A 14,347-nucleotide genomic window follows, 5' to 3' on the forward strand; every position below is an offset into this window, starting at 1 on the left:
CAACTTAACCACTGATTTCTAGTCGTGTCCTCTTTTGAAAGGCCAAACAAAGTATTTTCACTTTCGCAACTAAACACAGTGTCTTCACAACATGGCAACAAAGTTACGCTGCCTTTCTTTGCGTGAACATTTGTGCGGCATTATGCAAATCTTCCCACACTGTGACGTAGACATGTGGGGGCGTGTTTAAACAAGGCGTTTTAGGAGGGTGTGGACCAGTCTTAAACCCAAAGAGATATTCTTTATAAAAGTTGAGACTTTAGTCTTTGCAACTTTAGGGATCTTATCTATTCACGAGCAGCTTGTAACACTCCAAAGAGAAAGGAAAACTTGAAATTGCATCATATGACCCCTTTAATGATGACTTACTCATAAAGACAGACCCTTGCTACCACCTACTGGCATAACAATTTAACTGCACTGACTGGTGCTGATAGCTACTGCTGAAATATTATATAGTCAGTGACATAAAATGATTGTAAAAGGACAATAATATTGTTAGTCATGATTATTTCTGAGACAATATATCGCAGTGACCGGCCTATGCAGAGCGACTGGCCTGCAAAGCACCTTTAATGTACAGCTGCTATGCACCATAAGTTGCATGCGTGTAAAAGAACAATGACAGATTTCACTTTAAAACACCCCGTCCAAATTGTATAACTAAATTCTAATTAAATTGCAGCAACAAAAACTATATTTTGAGTTTTTTTTTTTTTTAATCATGAAAATGTATATTTGTTTTTTTTGTATTTTAACTTTTGTCTTTGTTTCAGTTTATGAAGATAACCTTCAATAAGCGGAGTTGACTGCATGTGCAGCATTAGTTTGAGGTATTATTTGTAATTTGCCTTTTTCCCCTCTCTTTCAGGTTTATGTGGCTGTGTTCTCTATTTCAGGCTATGCCTGGGCCAGCTGGCGTAATCGTTACAAACCCTTTAACCCTGTTCTAGGGGAAACGTATGAGAATGTGCGGGAGGACCATGGTTTCCATTATATCGCAGAGCAGGTATGAACACTTAATATATAGGACATACAATATGAAGGACTGTGTTTGAAATAATTGCAATTTAAGTTTTTTTTTTTCTTTTTTTTTCCCCCTCCTCTTTCTAGGTCAGTCATCACCCACCTGTGTCTGCCTGCCATGCAGAGTCTGATAACTTCAGCTTTTGGCAAGGTAACGGTTCAAAATTTTATGAATTCTTCATGTGGGATGTTATGTTTAATATTAATTTCAAAACCGAGAAAATACCAATAAGCAGATATAATGGAACACTTTTTGATGCCAAGCAGTATTGTGTCCTATGACTTTTGGTGTATTTTGAGTCTTTTGAACATCAGACACCCTCTTCCAGCTTAGTTAAAGCTGATCAGACCTCTGCCTCCATGCTAGCAGCAATTGTTTATGGAAAAAAACTGTTTGTCATCAGTTATCAGAAGATGAAAGCGTTATCTTTGTTGTAGCATCCTTTCAGATTTAAGGGGATTTCCCACGACTGGCATCAGCGCTGTTCAGTGCATTGAATTGATGTCAATATCAGCTTCAGCGTTACCCAGATGATGCTTTGAGGGTGCTGATAGGTACTGCTGAAATATTATAGTCAGTGGCATAAAATGGACGTAAAATTACAATATTATTGTAATCACAATTACTTCTGAGGCAATATATTGCCGTGACAGGCCTATGCAGGGCGACTGAAACGCAAAGACCCTGTTAAGTTTAAAATGGTTCTCAATTACCCCTTTCTCAAAACCATTTTATGTTTTTGGCTGTTATTAAAGACAACATTTGGCCAAGTATTACCAGAAATATCTTTATTTTCTGTGCAGTGTCAGAAGAAATGTGGTCAGTGTAAACGCACATAATTGCAATGGTTGCGCTCTAGTAATGCCTTTGTTCACGCAGTGTGAAACCGCTCTTTAAGTCAGTGCTGCTCATGCTAAGCAGACACAACTATCTCTTTTAGTAGCTACTAACCTTTGTCTCTAGGTCAGCAATGGTGAAGAATGAAAAGTTGTAGATAAGAAGTTTAGGCAGGATCGTTGGCAAAATCCTGTGCTGGTAAAGCTAGTATTGACTAATTAGGTTGGCTTTAGAAAGCCAACATACTGAAATGCTGACTCTAACTTGTCCTAGAGCTTTGAAGCTTCAACCACCGTCAGACTGTTCAGACTCGTGTTGCTGTATAATTTTTTAGCAACTAGCATAGTGTCTATCTGAAACATGCTGGCTGAGGTGTCCTGCTGAGCAAGTTGGTGCCAGTGTGGTTGTTGGTCTGCCGTTGCTCATGTTCTTTGCTGTTATGTATTTGCAGGGCCGCTGCTGGAAAATGGATGCCCTAAGCAGAATTGTATTGTTGTGACCCTCCCCCAAATATTATGGAAATAAATAATTAAAAAAAACACCCATTATAGGGGTCAAAATCGATCTTTAATGAAACAAAAGTAAATAAATAAATTGCATTAGATGCCATTTACACCAAGTGAATATAGCATATTTTCTTAGCGATAGATGCTATTTACACCAAGTGCAAATAGCTGTAGATTCCATTTACACTATGATAAAATAGCAGGATTTTCTGCTATTTATACTACTAATTGGAAATTGTGGCAATTATCTGCACCTCAGTAGTGTGGTAAATTATAAAACCGTATGTAATAATAACGTATTGAGTGTAAATTATAATTTTAATTCAAATAAAAAAAATGTATGCCACCTTATTGGGACAAATAAAGCCCTCTACACCTACCCTAACCCTACCCGATACTTTATTTTAAACTTTTTGATTATTTCCTTCATTTTTATTGAAGAAAAATGCCTATCCGATGTGATATGAGATTTGAAAAGGGAGAGAAAAAAAAGTTCGGCAAAAGGCGGATTCGAACACTGGTCGATCGTGTCAAAACTTCTAAATCACTCGCTTTACCATCTACGCCACTGTAGCTGTTGCTTGCCAATAGTCTTTTGTAGTGTTGACTATCCCAATCACATGTAGGTTACTGTTAATAGCTTCTGCCAACAAGGCACTCAGAAAATCAACACTGATATACGTCATCTGCTGGAGCATTCCAGATTTCAAAATTTACAAAGGCACACTCCTGCTTTTTTTTGGAGGCAAAGTCGTCAATGAGCTCATCATATGATAATTAAAACCTGAATTAACGTTAATAAACGTTATTAACGTCAACAGCCAAAAAAAGTTTGACAGGAATATGAACATACCTGAAAGGGATACACGGGCTTCATCTTGGGATTTTTTTTTTTTCTTTTTCTTTTCTTGGCGCTGGACTGCTGATGTTTTGTTTCCGGCCATAGGCCTAGTTGTCCATCAATTATGATCATTTGCAAACATGAGGTGAGGGTGGGTGTGGATACGGGAATGTTACGTTACGTGTGCTTAGCCTACTGACTACAAATGCATTTTTTATAATTCTGTATATGTTAATATTTATATTTGTATTTATCTATATGCATATGTTAATGGTAATATAGAACAAAAGTTTTTTTTTTTGAGCATCTGGGATGGTGCCCTATGCAAATTGTGTACTCTGCGTACAGGGAGCGGCGGTACTGTGTATGTGTTTTGTGTTATCAATGTGTATATGTGCACAAGGAATCGGTACCTTGCTCTCCTATGATCGCCAAACCCGTCTTGATATTCAGTCCGCTGTCACTGAACTGTGTGCTCAATGTGTAGAGCAGTATTTCAACACCTGCTATTCTTCGCTGTTTCCTGAGGCCACCTGCCACAGCTACTCATTCTATCGGTAAATGGGTAGCACAGAAAGCACGGAAAACGGGATGGCTTTTTGGTCAGGATCAGAAGATCCTTGCACGCGTCAGGGTTGTGCGACCTGCATGGTCAACGCTTGGGGGGGGGGGGGGGGGGGTTTCTCTTTTCATCTGCCAGTGTGGTTGTTGGTCTGCCGTTGCTCATGTTCTTTGCTGTTATGTATTTGCAGGGCCGCTGCTGGAAAATGGATGCCCTAAGCAGAATTGAATTGTTGTGACCCTCCCCCAAATATTATGGAAATAAATAATAATTTAAAAAAACACTCATTATAGGGGTCAAAATCGATCTTTAATGAAACAAAAGTAAATAAATAAATTGCATTAGATGCCATTTACACCAAGTGAATATAGCATATTTTCTTAGCGATAGATGCTATTTACACCAAGTGCAAATAGCTGTAGATTCCATTTACACTATGATAAAATAGCAGGATTTTCTGCTATTTATACTACTAATTGGAAATTGTGGCAATTATCTGCACCTCAGTAGTGTGGTAAATTATAAAACCGTATGTAATAATAACGTATTGAGTGTAAATTATAATTTTAATTCAAATAAAAAAAATGTATGCCACCTTATTGGGACAAATAAAGCCCTCTACACCTACCCTAACCCTACCCGATACTTTATTTTAAACTTTTTGATTATTTCCTTCATTTTTATTGAAGAAAAATGCCTATCCGATGTGATATGAGATTTGAAAAGGGAGAGAAAAAAAAGTTCGGCAAAAGGCGGATTCGAACACTGGTCGATCGTGTCAAAACTTCTAAATCACTCGCTTTACCATCTACGCCACTGTAGCTGTTGCTTGCCAATAGTCTTTTGTAGTGTTGACTATCCCAATCACATGTAGGTTACTGTTAATAGCTTCTGCCAACAAGGCACTCAGAAAATCAACACTGATATACGTCATCTGCTGGAGCATTCCAGATTTCAAAATTTACAAAGGCACACTCCTGCTTTTTTTTGGAGGCAAAGTCGTCAATGAGCTCATCATATGATAATTAAAACCTGAATTAACGTTAATAAACGTTATTAACGTCAACAGCCAAAAAAAGTTTGACAGGAATATGAACATACCTGAAAGGGATACACGGGCTTCATCTTGGGATTTTTTTTTTTTTACTTTTTCTTTTCTTGGCGCTGGACTGCTGATGTTTTGTTTCCGGCCATAGGCCTAGTTGTCCATCAATTATGATCATTTGCAAACATGAGGTGAGGGTGGGTGTGGATACGGGAATGTTACGTTACGTGTGCTTAGCCTACTGACTACAAATGCATTTTTTATAATTCTGTATATGTTAATATTTATATTTGTATTTATCTATATGCATATGTTAATGGTAATATAGAACAAAAGTTTTTTTTTTTGAGCATCTGGGATGGTGCCCTATGCAAATTGTGTACTCTGCGTACAGGGAGCGGCGGTACTGTGTATGTGTTTTGTGTTATCAATGTGTATATGTGCACAAGGAATCGGTACCTTGCTCTCCTATGATCGCCAAACCCGTCTTGATATTCAGTCCGCTGTCACTGAACTGTGTGCTCAATGTGTAGAGCAGTATTTCAACACCTGCTATTCTTCGCTGTTTCCTGAGGCCACCTGCCACAGCTACTCATTCTATCGGTAAATGGGTAGCACAGAAAGCACGGAAAACGGGATGGCTTTTTGGTCAGGATCAGAAGATCCTTGCACGCGTCAGGGTTGTGCGACCTGCATGGTCAACGCTTGGGGGGGGGGGGGTGGAATTCTCTCTTCATCGCTATACTGTCTACTGCCCGTCCTACCAGATGAGGCTACAACTGGTTGCGCTATAGTGCGACCACGGATTATCAAAAGAGGTGCCAATCTACAAAATCTTCCATCGCTGGAATATGTGAAAACTTCAAATGGATTTGTGGAAGATCATTCTCGTGTTGGCAATGGTAAACTCGAGACCTCTTCATAACAACTTTTATTTTAAATCCTTGCTCTGGACTCTAAATCCCTAAATCTGCCATTTTAATTTTACTTGATCTTAGTTCTGCATTTGATTCAGTTGATCACACTACTCCGCTTAATCTTAAGTAAAGGTGATTATTGAAAAATCCTCTCGTTTTGCACCACTCAAATATGGGGTCCCTTAGGGGTCACTTTTGAGTCCTATTTTATTATGTTTGTATATGCTTCCCTTGGGTTCTATCATGAGGAAATATAATATTTCGTATCATTACTATGCTGACGATACTCAGATTTACATCCCCCTTAGTTCTGAGAACTCTTACTATGAACTCCTCAAATGTTTTACAGATATTAAATGCTGGACAGCAAGAAACTTTCTCCAATTAAATGAAAGCAAAACTGAGATTGTTGTTTTTGGGCCTTCTGGTGCTGTCCCTGTGAATTTTGAAAAACAGATAAGTGCAGTGGCGCAGAGCAGCTAAACCTAAAAAAAAAACTTAAAACCTATGCTCTCATTTAAGGATTTGGATATTATCCATGCATTCATTTCTTCCAGACTTGAACGATTGCAAAACGTCTCAGGTTACTTATGTAACCATGGTTCGAAACACTGCAAAGAAACTAGCAGAAGGGTATACACACAACCACCAGTTCATTAGCACATACATATATTTATACATGCATATATTTAGACATAGATCGTACTCACCCACAATGGCTCCCACGTCGGAGCTCCGTCCGGAGAAGCCTCTAGACCGGACCATCAGTAAGGTGGTTACTATGATTTAACCATAGAACCAACCAAAAACATCATGGGTCCAGAAGGAGACTGTTATGCAGGAAGCTTCCACCTAACCTCGGTCAGGTGGAGATATGGTGGTTACAGGGGAATTTTGAAGGGGAAGAAAAGGGTAGATGTTACACCCCCTGAGGGAAAGGGTGGATACGTAAGTATTACTCTGATCCGGACGAAAGCGCTGACGCCTTGTCTGGATCACATCCCTTAGGTCTTGCCTACCTCCCTTTGACCCACGATACTTCCTACCCCTACCCGCAGGCGGAGGAGGAGCGTGAGTCACAACACTAGCCTTCTGTGCTCGTCTCTGATCCTCAAACCGAGACCAGCCTGGTATGCCTGGAGCACCGCCATCGTGTGCAGCGAAGCAACAGCCTGGCCTGCTGCTGCGTATGCCCTGCCATTCAATTTAGATGTAGCTTGAAGAAGCACGGATGGCAAGGAGGGAGTTTTGAGAGACGGTCTCACCCATAGAGAGATGGCTAGCTAGCGTCTCTTCTACAGGGGGCATTCTCTCATAGCCGTTTTCACGCATCGCCTCGATATTCGCATAACTGGTATGCTGAAACCGATGGATGCGTGAGGAAAACGGCTTCTTCCATTCCTTCTCGATCTCAGTATGGAGATCAGGAAGGAAAGGAAGACTCACCTGAGCTGGAGGGTTATGGCCAGAAAGATAACGTTCGTCGAGACGACCTCGCGACGCCACTTCCTTAGTCCGCATCCATGGCAAGTCAAGTCTTGCCGTGGCGCGACCCATAACCTCTAAGAGCTCATCATACGCAGGGCAGGAGGATTGAGAAGGCTCAGCCTCAGCTTCTCCGCTCTCATCATCCATTTCCTGCTCTTCCTGGGCTGAACCCAGCAGAGCACTGGCCCCTGGATCAGATGATGTTAAAGAGAAAACATCACCCTCCAGTGGCTGCCTCTCGCCCCCCGCCGATGAGCGCGAGAAGGAAAGCCCCTCTCTAAACTCATCGGCCAGGTCCACCTGAGATCCCCACGAGCTCATTCTCCTCCGTGCCTCAGCAGCGGAGGGTCCTGAACCGCGGGAAGCAGATGGCTGCCCCTCTTTACTTGAAAAGAGAGACAAACGAGAACGGAGTTTTTTCATTGGAAAAAACTCGCAATGCACGCAGATTGCCCCCTTGAGGAAATCGTGTGTGTGCTCTTCGGCCAAACAAACAACACCTAGATCGTGTGTGTCATCTGGTGTCAAATAGCGACGACACAGATGCACACACCTTCTAAATGCTCTGCTAGTGCTCGCCATAAAAAATAGAGATAGCTCTTACTTTTACCTTGGAAATGCATGCTTCAAACAGAAGAGTCAATGAAGACGAAGAAGAGAATGATGTGTAGCTCCCGGCGCCTATTTATACTATAGTCGCACCGGTAGTGACGTCATGGCTGTCGCCGGCCAACGAGTTGGTGTTTTTTCAATGTATGCTTAAGACACGGGTCACGACGAGGCGTCCCCCCCATAGCGACCCCTAGAGGACGCAGTTCGAAGTTCCCATGAAAGGGAACCCTCTATATGGATCTCGATCTTCATTGTATCGCATACAGTTGGTTCAAAATGCAGCCGTGAGGTTGCTGACTGTCACTAAGAGAAGGGAAAGCATCTCCCCAGTCCTAGCATCTCTTCATTGGTTACCAATGCCGTATGGAATCCATGTTAAGATTTAATTCTTTGTTTTTAAAGCATTAAATGGTGTAGCACCATCGTATCAATCTTCTCGAACTTTAAGATTCTCTAATAAACAACTCCTGCATGTTCCCCACTCTCGTTTGAAGTTGAAAGGGGATCATGCTTTTTCTGTAGCTGGTCCTAGACTATGGAATAGCTTGCCTCAGGACATTAGATCTGCCCCATCCATTACAGTTTTTAAATCACGGCTGAAGACCTATTTGTATTCTCTGGTGTTTGGTTGAACTGTGTTTTGTGTACTGTAATGTCTACAATCTCTTTTATTTGTTGTTTTTGTAGTTTTCTTTTATTTTCTTACTCCTTGTTGTTATTGGTTTTGTACAGCACTTTGGTATACACTAGATGCTTTTAAATGTGCTATATAAATAAATTGACCTTGACCTTAATCATGGTAGCAATGTGATAATACCATCCAAAACAATTTAGCAACACCATGTGTGTGTCACTGAAAGCAGCGCATTAATATGAAACGGTGATTAAACCGACTTGGAACTACTTGTGCGTTAAACTGTTTTAATTGACACCTGCCAGCCAATCAGACCATGGTATAATATTAGATAATTAATTAGAAAAAAAACAATAATTACTAAAATTGACCAATGAAATACAGATTTTTATTTTATTTTTTAAGTTGAATTATCATTTTAATTTTACATTTGACTGGAATGCGTTATTAAAGCCATTAAAGAAGCTGTTTCTCAAACTGTTTGACCCCCTGCCCTCATCACACAGACTATGACACGGGTGGGTGGAAACGTACAGCAATGTTTTTGGGTGTCTTCTGCAGGCGTTCTGCATACAGTGTTTTCACATTTAGTTTGTTTTAAAAACAATCCCAGTTGACAAACTCTAAGACATTACCCTTATTTCATGCACAGCAAATATATCTACCCTGGCCTACATAAGCTGGTGGAGAGATTCTCTCTCACTGGGAGAACCACTGTTACACACTAACCCACAATGCTCTATTGTATCAAGACTATCTCTCTACCCAGATACATAGGATGGTCTTGAAGATATGTTGCGACACGTGTAATCCAATCGCAATGGTTTATAGCTCTCCTTACAGAGGCAGTCTGCTGAGAGGCCCATGGGTGGCTCCACTGATCTCTGATTCCCTGGTAACACTTTAGTATAGGGACCAATTCTTACAAGTTGCTTAATAGCATGCCTTTTATCAAGATTAATAACATGCTTATAAAGCACATATTCTGCATGACCATATTCTACATCCCTAATCCTACCCAAAACCTCAATTTAAAAACTACCGTACTATTAATAAGCAGCAAATTAGGAGTTTGAGGCAAAAGTTGTTTGTTGTTTTGTTAATGGTGAGAAGTGGACCTTAAAATAATGTGACCGATCCCCGTTGTCGAGTACTGCACACTGACCTTCCAGTGGTGCATTTGTTGCCACTAGCAAAAAAATCTAAAATTACACTGCCAGTTCTTGCTTGGACAGTCATAGTTTGCTAACGGCTTGTTTTGTATGTGCTATAAATGCAGCATTTGGCTGGTCAATGTAGGGTTGGGCAATATGGGCAAAAATTCATATCTCTGTATTTTCTGGCCAATTTATGATATATACTCTGTGTGTGTGTGTGTGTGTGTGTATGTATATGTATTTCACTTACCGCCTAATGTTGTCCAACAAAACAATACATAAAGGCTATGAAAACAAATAAAGTGAATGTAACCATGTAAGCCTTTATATCATGTGCAAAAAGGGGTTAAAATCACATTTCATTCTAACATTGTAACATTGCAATCTAAAAACAAAAATAAGGCTTTTAAAGCGGAAGTTAAATTCACTAAACTAAAAATTAATAAATGAGAACAAAAGCACAGAGTTGTGTTAGGCTATTTTGATTACTCCTTTACAGTCAGTGCTATCATAAAAATAGACTTGTAATTCTATATGTCACATTCATTACCAAATGAAATCACACACCTCAAATATTTTTTTAATATAAATATATGCATTTATTTTATTCTGTTTGTTTGTTCGTTCATTCATTCATTCATTCATTCATTCTACATTTTGAGACCAAAGATGGAAGAATAAGTTCTGGGGGAAGTCAGTGGAAATCGTTTCATCTGGAATGGTTAATGTCACTCTGCCAAAGTGAGTATGGTTCAACTGAGCTCTCTACACAGTTGAGAATCAAATCATTTAATTTATCTTAAAACTTAGTCAGTTATTGAGAGATGTTAAAAGTGTCTTTGGATATTCATTTTCATTCAGTTTTGAGTTTTATATCCAGATGTGGCCATTTAAAATGCACATTGAAGGGAAAGGATCACACAATTTTCACACAGTAGCACACAGAGCCTCCAGGAATTAGTGTTGTCAAAGTACCAACATAAGTACTTGCTTGTCAACAGTAAGAAGCGATGATCATTGAAGCCAATCACAGTCGTATCTGTTGAGCACGTGAACACAATGACCAATCAGCAATGTTTAAGAATCACTGTTAATCTTAATAAATGCGTAATTAAGTTTAATAATTGCAATGCTCTGGCAAACCGCTATAGAGTTGGTGTCGCTTTAGAGGTAGACTGGTGAATGCTGTTTACAGGTTTCATAGAAAGGGAATGATGTGCGCCAAATGAGTCGCTGTAGAATACTTGAATGGTTGCTGAAGAAATAACTCAACACATGAGCCAATGCAATGACATGAAATAAAACCATGTTTTAAAGAAGAGTGGCTTGATTAAGTGTTGGAAACAGCAGATGATGGGCACAGAACGGTAATAAAACTGGTGTAGTGTGCAAATTCTACTCCATGGGGATGTTTAGATAACTATAGGCTAGAAGAATTCTAAAAAGACAAACTGAAGAGCCCATAATCTAAAAGCAGTGTGTGAAGCATTATATTAAATTTAATGTAATTAAATGCACATTTAGTTTAATTTAAAGGGGTCATGAATTGAGATGTTTTGACATGTAAGAAGTCATTGTACTATAAGTGCAAACTCTGAAACTTACATGACGTTTTTAGTTATGATGAAAGCATTTGTGAAAGTGCAAAACTCGAGTTGCAAAAAGACGAGATCACTGCATTCATGTGCTCAGTCTCATCGGCTACAATGCTCATCGCTGCAACCTTTCATGCAACAGGAGTAGATCTAAATAAATGCTATAATCAACACTCCCCATGATTAGTTCATCTCAATAGCCGTAATAGTAAAAACTTCTAAAGTTTGAGAACGCTCCACATGTAATACAAAGCAGAGATTTATGTAGATATCAGCCAATCATAGCAATGGGTGTTTCCACTGAAGTCTAAAAGCAGACCAACAGAGCCAATATGTTCAAATCAAGAGGACTAAAATCAGGGTAGAAAATGTCCTTTTATTTCTAAATGATGAATTTTTTTATGCAAAATGCAGTTCAGGACCTCTTTAAAATAAAACATGTATAAATATCCTCTCTTGCTGGAAAAGACCATTTAGGCTAATAGAACAAATTGACAAAAAATTGCCCAAGTTCATATTCATGTTTTCTCGGTCCTTACAGACAAGCAATATGCATTCCATATGATGTGAGCTAAATAAATAAATCTAAATGACAAAATAAAGACACTGCATTTTTTGCAAGTGCAGATGAAGTTATGATGATGAAAACATTTAGCATTTTACAGCAAGTTTTAATCCTAGACCTCTTCATTAGTCTTTTTTTGCAGAAACATTGACCAATAAATAACTTGTCACGCTTTATAGTAGTTACGCTGAAAAAAATGTTTTGTTTTCTACCCATACGCAGGGCTGAGCCTGTTGTCATTTGGGTTATGTTTTTTTTAAAGATGGGTAGTTTTGTTAGGTTTTATTTGTTCCTGTATGAAAATGCACATTGTAAAATCTGGAAACCTGTTAATTCCATTCCAATCATATTGCATGAATTATGAAAAAACGGTAACTTTATTTTAGGGTCTCTTAACTAGTTGCTTATTAGCATACATATTACTAGAATATTAGCAATTTATTGGTACTAATTAAGCACATATTAAAGGAATGCTCCACCTCAAAATGAAAATTGTCATTAATCACTTAACCCCATGTCGTTCCAAACCCGTAAAAGCTTCGTTCATCTTCGGAACACAATTTAAGATATTTTGGATGAAAACCGGGAGGCTTATGACTGTCCCATTGACTGCCAAGTAAATTACACTGTCGAGGTCCAGAAAAGTATGAAAGACATCACAAAAATAGTCCATCTGCCATCAGTGGTTCAACCATAAAGTTATGAAGCGACGAGAATACTTTTTGTATACTTCACCGTAGCGCCATTTTGGAGAATATCCACTGAAAGCAAACTGCATACAGGTGCATCTCAATAAATTAGAATGTCGTGGAAAAGTTCATTTATTTCAGTAATTCAACTCAAATTGTGAAACTCGTGTATTAAATAAATTCAATGCACACAGACTGAAGTAGTTTAAGTCTTTGGTTCTTTTAATTGTGTCTTGATGCCTTGACCCCAGCCTCAATCCATTCCTTGTTCTTCAGTCTGTGTGCACTGAATTTATTTTATACACGAGTTTCACAATTTGAGTTGAATTACTGAAATGAACTTTTCCACGACATTCTAATTTGAGATGCACCTGTACACTCTTCTGTGTCAGCCGCGACACAAGGATACGTTTTCTATGTGTATTTACGCTTTGATTTGAATGAAAACAGCACATCCATGCAGCGTGTGGCTGACACAGAAGAGCGTACGCTGCTTGAGTTAAATTAAGCCGTTTTGTTTCCAAATTTCCAAAATCCAAATTTGTGTTCCATTATTTAAATGTCTTATTTAACTAATGTAAAGTTGCGTCTTTGGGACATGTAATGCATTGCATGAGTTTGTCTCTATTTCTCAACACCAAGCTTAACATTTTTTGGTATCAGACCGAATCAGACAATGTAAGATTTGATAAAGAACAGTTGAAACACGAGGAGCCGAGTTCCACAGAGGCCCAAGACACGTTATGTTCGTAAATCAGATACTGGCGCCACAAGCCTGAACCAACTAGCAGCTTTGAGTAGCTCACAGCATTTAAACAAAATAACACTTATTGACAATTCCAAGGAGATTGTCAATTTTGGGAGCAAGTAATCAAGATTAAATGATCAAAGAGATGACAGCATGACCATCACGTGATAACCACAATCACGAGCTCTGTGGATTGACGTCCCCCCCACCTAGGATACAAAGAACAGACTTTCAGAGATTCCTTACAGACCTCTTAATCTTAGGTCTTCATACCTTCACAGAATGGCACAGAAACTGCCTTTCCATGCACCTAAATGACACTAAAAGGACTTGTGAGCAACTAATAATTTCCATGCATAACTCCATTTTAGGTATCTAACCCACACATTAGACTATCACGTTTTAATCATTTGTGTATGTATTTTGAATAACTATTAAATAGTTTATAGGATTATATTCATGTTGGGTATGTATGTGTTTGAATATTCTAGCTTGAAACGTTTCTTCCAATCAATTCTTTGTCAAATGTATCATATTCTTGTTATAGAAATCGTCCAAAATTATACTCTGCAAGAGCGGGAAAAACTCGGACCATGTGACTGATAAGATAACATTTGATTTATGAATGGGGAGGAGAAATATACAACACCCCGAGCAAAGACGACATCTAATTGGTCAAAACACCATTTGGGAGGTGTCCAAAAGCCCAGTTTAAATATTCAGGACACCATCAAATCACTCTTCTTCAACCCCTTTCTTGGCTCGTCTCGCTCTTCGCTCTTCTCTCTTTTTAGTCATAGCTTTGAGCTATGCTTTTTAATCATGCTTCTTTAGCTTTTGAGCATGCTCTGGCTTACACGCCAGCTCCTCCAAAACCATGAGGAGAAACGCCACCTAGTCTCGTCAAACTTTACTTCTATTTCTTTACTTTAGTTTATTTTATTTTCCGTTGAGAGTTTCGTGTGTTCCGAGTTAAGTTTTGCCCAACGCCTACTGGCTTCGAACTTCCAGCCAATCAGCGACCGCGGGAAACCCCCTGTTCTGCAAGGACCACAACAAAGGGAACCCCCAAACCCCCATCGCAACGCAAGTACCTCCAGATCCTAGCTGAACTGGTGCATTTA

The 14,347-nt window shown here is 39.2% G+C and overlaps 1 protein-coding gene across 3 annotated transcripts in view; it reads left to right on the forward strand.

Moving 5' to 3' along the window:
* The window catches only part of LOC107563345 (oxysterol-binding protein-related protein 7-like), a 61,074-nt gene that overhangs the window by 27,170 nt on the left and 19,557 nt on the right, over window positions 1–14,347 (forward strand). For all 3 annotated transcript variants that reach the window (XM_016248199.1, XM_016248198.1, XM_016248200.1), the window contains 3 exons: window positions 872–1,009; window positions 1,114–1,177; window positions 10,289–10,367. In XM_016248199.1, the coding sequence (XP_016103685.1) occupies window positions 872–1,009; window positions 1,114–1,177; window positions 10,289–10,367 (281 nt within the window). The remainder of the gene's footprint in view (window positions 1–871; window positions 1,010–1,113; window positions 1,178–10,288; window positions 10,368–14,347) is intronic.

The sequence above is a fragment of the Sinocyclocheilus grahami genome, unplaced genomic scaffold, assembly GCF_001515645.1.
Source record: "Sinocyclocheilus grahami isolate Dianchi unplaced genomic scaffold, SAMN03320097.WGS_v1.1 scaffold869.1, whole genome shotgun sequence".
In the NCBI taxonomy this organism is placed as follows: domain Eukaryota; kingdom Metazoa; phylum Chordata; class Actinopteri; order Cypriniformes; family Cyprinidae; genus Sinocyclocheilus; species Sinocyclocheilus grahami.